The following is a 6,373-nucleotide window of genomic DNA, read 5'->3' on the forward strand; positions in this document are numbered from 1 at the left end:
CCGTCTTCATAAATATTTAATAAAATTAATATTTAAGTAAAAAATTAGGGTGTTGTCTAATAAGCTTAATTATACTTAAAACGCTTTAAATATATTTATTAAAAATCTTTATTAAATAATTGAAACGTGTAAACGCGTCAATTTTTTTTTTTTTTTATAAACTTCCTAACATTTAAAATATTATAATTTATTGTTATTACTTACCCCATCTATCGTAATTTGCTTAAACTAGCATTTATCATCTCTTTACTATTACATCTTTTTACAGTTAAACTTAATTAATATAAAGAAAAAATAATAATAATAATAATATTTCGGGAGCAGCAAAAGAAAATAATAAAATGTTGAAAGTGAAAAATTGTTATCAAACGACATAAAACTTTTATACACACACACAAAAAAAAATGAAGAGTTGGCAACCTTCCAAACTACCTAGAGACACCTAGTAGATAGGTAAAGAAATAAAAATAATGGAAAAATTTTCGATTTAAAGGTAATGTTCTGTAGGAATAACATCAGTTTAGATTGCTTCTAACCGGAAATTTCGGTCGTTTGTTTGATTGCAAGCTTTTCAAATCGAAAATTCAGTGTCTTAACTTCTTTCTTCAAATGTTACAATTAGTCACGTGTCACGAAAATCATCAATTAGTCACGTGTCACGTTTATCCTTGAAGCTATGCTGTTGATATTATTCAATTTCCGAAAGAAATTATAAATTATAAATTGGTGAGGAATAAAGAAAAAAAAAAGTATATATATATATATAGAGAGAGAGATACAAATATAGTGACAAGGGCGTTGTATTTTATAGAAGAGATAAGTGAATAATGAGTCTTCTTTTGTAGCAAATTGGGTTGGGTCTATTATCTTCATCATAATTAGAATATTAACTTTAACAGAATTGTACATTCTGATATACAATACCAAAGTGTTTAAAGGTCAAATAATAATAATTATTATTTTTCCCCAAATTTTTATTATAATTAAGGAAAACTGGGTTAATTGGGTGAATATTCTTTGTTGAAAATAATTACTTTAAATTTTGTTTACTCATTTTACGAATTATTTCAGAAATTTTGTTAAAATTCCTATTTAATTGGCCGAATATCTTTTCAAATTTCGTCCATCTGACGAATTTCATCGGCAGGTGGCGTCAAGAAATTATAGTTTGCTATCTGGAAATATATATTCATTTAAAATATATATTCTTTCTGCTAAATATTATAGAAAACTTCTATAATATGTAAAATTCGGGCGAATTTTTTCCTATATTTCACTATTGCGTTTCCATTAAAAAATTCACGAAATGTACGAAAATATTTCAATTATTTTTCATGAATTTTAAAATATTTAATGCATTATTTCTTGAAATATTTTTCACGATTTTTCTACGAAAAGATGTCGGAAAGTAAATCATCATTTTGCAGAAATCTAAGAAAAGATTCCAGAGAAATATTCAACTGAACAACTTAAAATTCTTTCTACAATTAAGAACGAAACTAAATATTTTTTTTTCTTTTGTGAAGATATTAATGTACAATACAGTATATACAGTAAAACCTGTGCAAAACGGAACTTGAATAAAAGGGAAACCTGACTAAACAGCAAGAAGTTCTTCGAAACGGAGCGATTTTCTATATTTAAAAAAAAAAAAAAGTTTAAAACGGGAAACTGCCAAACCGGAAGAAATATTCGGTACCGGGTGATTCCGGCTTACACAGGTTTTACTAGATAGATTCAGAAAAATTTCTGTAGAAATTTCTCCGCTTGTAAGAAGATTATAAGACGATTCCTTCAATTAGGAAAAAATCCTTTATTGAATTTCCAACAAAGATTTTGTTTTATATTTCTGAAATTTGTCTTTATGGAAAGGGCAAATATCCATTTTTCTGCTTGATTATTTTTTTACGTCTGATTAAACAAATTCTTTATTTTCTATCACATCCATCTTTCTACAGTTTGAATTAAGAGGATTTACAATTGCGAATAAGCGGATTTACTTCATTTTTTTTCCCTATATTATAAAATTAATTTAATTTAAGAATTTGTCGACTGATATTTTTCTTTAATGTTTCTTATGCATTCAAACTGATATTTTTTGTAATTTTTTGGTGAAGGTTATACTTGCGAGGCCCATTATGGTTAATTATCAAGACGACGAGTGCGCTACAGATTTCGATGAAAGCGATTTCATCACGGAATGCCTTGAATGGCATAATATTCTACGTGAAATTCACGGTGTTCCACCCCTCACTTTATCTCATCAGGCAAGTTCCTATGCGAAATCCATTAAGATTTTCTCGAAATTTTGTATTATCGTGCGAAATTTTTCCAGTAAACGAGAATAATTCTTAAAAATTCCAATGAAATGCAACGTACATCTTCGGATTTTTAAATATTTAAAATAGGATAATATCTTTTTATACGGAAATTAATTGCATATTATCTTAATCTTTCTAGCTCTGTAGCATGGCTCAATTTTGGTCCAACCACTTGGTACACACCAATACATTTTACCACAGAAACAGTAAAGATATAGGTGAAAATTTATTCTGTAAATGGTCATCGGTGCCAGAATTTGATATTACTGGTAAGGAATACTTTTTTTTAAGATAAAATTATGTTAGAAATTTTTAAAAATTCGCTCGAAAATTTGAAAATTTACCAAAAAAAAAAAAAAAACAAAAAACTGCAATTTATTCAAACAACAAAAGATTTAACTTAGTTCATTAATCACTTTCTTCATTCTTCCTCTTGATCTTCCAGGACAGCAAGTGGCCAAATATTGGTATAGTGAGATGAAACTGTATAATTTCTATCAAGAACCGTCTTTGTTACACGTTCATGCTTGTAAGTTGAAATTTTTTATATTATTTTTACATATTTTATCTAAAAATTATTATAATAGCATAAATTACTCATTATAATAACAAAATTGAACTTTATTCTCGCACGAAATTCGCATATTATCTTGTCAACAAAATTTTTATGCCGTTTCTAAGCATAATTATGTATCATTTCTTTAATCACCGTTTAAATTGTTAAACATACAAAAGTATTTCTTGGAAATGTCAAGAATCTTTTAATAATTTCATTTAAAAATGAATCATTTCGAAGCTATTTACATTTTAAATACTTTAAAACGTGACTCAAACAGTTTCCAAATTTTAATGGCATTTCTCTAAGACAATTTTTGAAGTTTGATTCATAAATTATACATCTTAAAAGTGAATTTAATTAACATAACTTTAAAATTTTAATAGAAAATTACATGGAAACACACAATTCTTGATAAAATTCCAATTTTGTTGCAAATTTCTCAATGTTTTTTTTTTCTTTTTTCGGATTCTGTTTTCAATGTAAAAATCATTGAATTACGATGTCTAAAATCAATTGAAATTCTATTCCTACGGATAAAACGCCCTTGAACTTTTGTACTTGTTACCTATTTTGCATACTAATGTCCCCTTTACCCCCTCTTTTCAAATATTCAATCAATCAAGTTGATGGCTAGAGTGATTTTTTTATTGAAAAAAAATTATAAATTTGATACTGTACTAGCTATTTATATCGCACACATACATTTTTAAATTTAAATTTATATACTGATAAGATTTTTAACCTTCACTTTTATCGAATTTTATTTTTTTAAAAATATAATATATTCCATTAAATCTTGTTAAGTTTTCTGATAAACTTGGATTATTAAAAAGTGTAGAGTAGAAAATNAGGATCTACAAAATCGTTCGCTATATCGGGTGGTATTTGTATCAACAATCCATTATATTTTATTAAAATTAATAAGAAAACATTATAAATAAATTATAGCAGACTCTAGTTAAAGCGAACCTTTAAAGGGTTCATGAGTTCACTACATACAAAAAGAATAAAAAGGATCTACAAAATCGTTCGCTATATCGGGTGGTATTTGTATCAACAATCCATTATATTTTATTAAAATTAATAAGAAAACATTAAAAATAATAACACTAAATAAATTGAATTCTCGATGTAGTGAACTCCCTAAGAACCAAGATAGCTAATTTATTATATAAATAGTTCACTAAATCAATGTCTACTGTAATCTTTTCATCTTATTTTTTTTTTTTTTAGTTTGTAATATTGTGAAATTTATCCATTGTAAATTTAGGTAATATTGCAAGAGATATTATAATTAAATGTCATTTTTATTATGATTAATTGTTCTTACGAAAGTAAATTTTTGTAAAATAACAAGATATAAATAATCAATATGTCGTTAACCTTTTAGTAAATGCATCATTTACTATAAATTGTCAAGGAAGAAAAAAAAAATTTTTAAATGGTTATTTTTGATCTTTCATTCCTAGCCGGATGTATTAAATGCGTGAATTTTACCAAGGTTATTTTCTAAGAAAATGTCGTAATGCACGTATAAATGATTACAAATCATCATCATCATCATCATCTACACTTCTAATGACGTTTACTCGAAATACAGTAAAATTTTATGATAATGAATTTTAATGTTTCTAAGTGTGTTATTATTGATAATAAACATAGACTCCTAAGAAATTGAAAAGATGAAAAAGTAGAGACAATCGTAGAAGAGTAATGAGAGTACAGATGATGATCTATTTTAAAATATAGTAATTTAAAATGATGCATGTTATAAATATACTCATCTTTAAAAGTTATCATCATCATCATCATCTATATTCTTTCAGTAGAAGAATTCTTCCAATTCTCTAACAATCTCAAGTTCTTTATTATTTCTCTCTGTAGCTGCCTTGTCTTTAATTCTTTTTATATTCTTCTTCTAAGTTATCTAACATCTCTATTCTTCTCTCAAGAGATGTTGGGAAGCGTAATAGAAAACAAGGATGAAGATGATTAAAAAGAAAGATTTATAGTTAAATACAGTATTATCAAAATTTTAAAGGATGATTTACGAGTAAAACTTTCAGATAATTTTTTAAGCTACTATAACTTATAAAATATTCAATATTTTATGAAATATTTATGAAATTTTAAATATATTATTATCATTTTTTATATTAAATTTATATCGTTGTATTGAATAAAATCGATGCAAAAATCTTTAATAAATTTTCCAAAAATATATAATAGATTTTAGAAAAATAAATCGGCTCAATATTAATAACTGAATTATTTAAATATTTACCATAAAATTTCCATAATTATAATAATAAAACTATTAAATTAAATTATAAAAAATCATGCTTAAAATTATAATTATGAGAATATATAGCCTATATATATATAGAGAGAGAGAGAATTTTTTAATCAAAAGAAAATATTATAAGAAATTATAAGAAAATATTTTAATTAAATGTAGATATTTTAAAATGTTTTAATTAAAATTTATTATTAATAATTCTTGAAATTTCATTCCTCGTTCAAACAATGTGTGTATGATATTTAACGTTTCCTAAAATCGATAAAGTCAATAATGAATAATTAATTTTATAGAATATTATGTTTAGTTTTACTTAAAATTTTATTATTAAAACTCGAATTGTTTTCTATAATAAAATAAAACAATTTTATAGAATCAATCTTATGGGATGCTATGAAAATGGGGGATACACCAGCCTCTATTGATTACCGTAGAAAATCATACGGATTGATCCTTAATTCCGAGTAAATTTAATTTAATGTTATATATTTATTTACGAAATTATCTTAAATTTAACCTAAATTACAGATTTAAATCGAATTTAAAAGTTATATCCATTTTTTCATCTTCATTATCTTTAAACTTAGCAATTTTCCAAATCAGATTTTTGAGATTTTTTTCTTTTTTAAATAATTAAATCGAAATTTAAATATAATTTTAAAATTAAAATTTAATATATAAATGTTATTAAAAATTATAAATAATTAATTTACTTAATTAAATTTTTAAAATATTGCCTAGAGAAAGGGATAAACTTCACTGCTTCTAGAATCACTTAACGTAATAAAAAGAATTAAACTGCTTAATAATTTAAAAAATATATAATGTATTTAATTAAAATTTAAAGAAGAATCAATCATAAGAAATAGTATAATTTGTAAAAAGTACCATCTTTAAGCTTAACAGTGATTGATGAAGAATTACCATCTTCATCTATTTTATCTCGACAGCCTATAATCGTATATACTATTATTTCAGCTTCTGTGCGGTTAATCTAATGATTAAGGTAATCCGATCGGCTTAAAATTGATAAAATTATATTTATAATATATAATTTTTAATTTTTAACATTGACGAGTTAATAAACGTACAGGTTTACAGCATAGATAGATGCGAACAATGTAACCTTTCTGAGCTTTTTTCTTAATTTTTAAATGATGTAATTTATAATTTAATCTCCTGCACCACATGTTG

The 6,373-nt window shown here is 24.5% G+C and overlaps 1 protein-coding gene across 1 annotated transcript in view; it reads left to right on the top strand.

The window, feature by feature from the left end:
- Positions 1 to 2,861, top strand: part of LOC111619115 — a gene marked incomplete at its 3' end in the record, with an annotated part of 8,238 nt that extends 5,377 nt beyond the window's left edge. Inside the window, exons 3-5 of the mRNA XM_023360778.1 lie at positions 2,118 to 2,267; positions 2,461 to 2,590; positions 2,767 to 2,861. Of these exons, the coding sequence (XP_023216546.1) occupies positions 2,118 to 2,267; positions 2,461 to 2,590; positions 2,767 to 2,861 (375 nt within the window). The remainder of the gene's footprint in view (positions 1 to 2,117; positions 2,268 to 2,460; positions 2,591 to 2,766) is intronic.
- Between the last annotated feature and the right edge of the window lie 3,512 nt (positions 2,862 to 6,373).

Source organism: Centruroides sculpturatus, unplaced genomic scaffold (assembly GCF_000671375.1).
Source record: "Centruroides sculpturatus isolate CEXI.00-Female unplaced genomic scaffold, Cexi_2.0 scaffold87, whole genome shotgun sequence".
In the NCBI taxonomy this organism is placed as follows: domain Eukaryota; kingdom Metazoa; phylum Arthropoda; class Arachnida; order Scorpiones; family Buthidae; genus Centruroides; species Centruroides sculpturatus.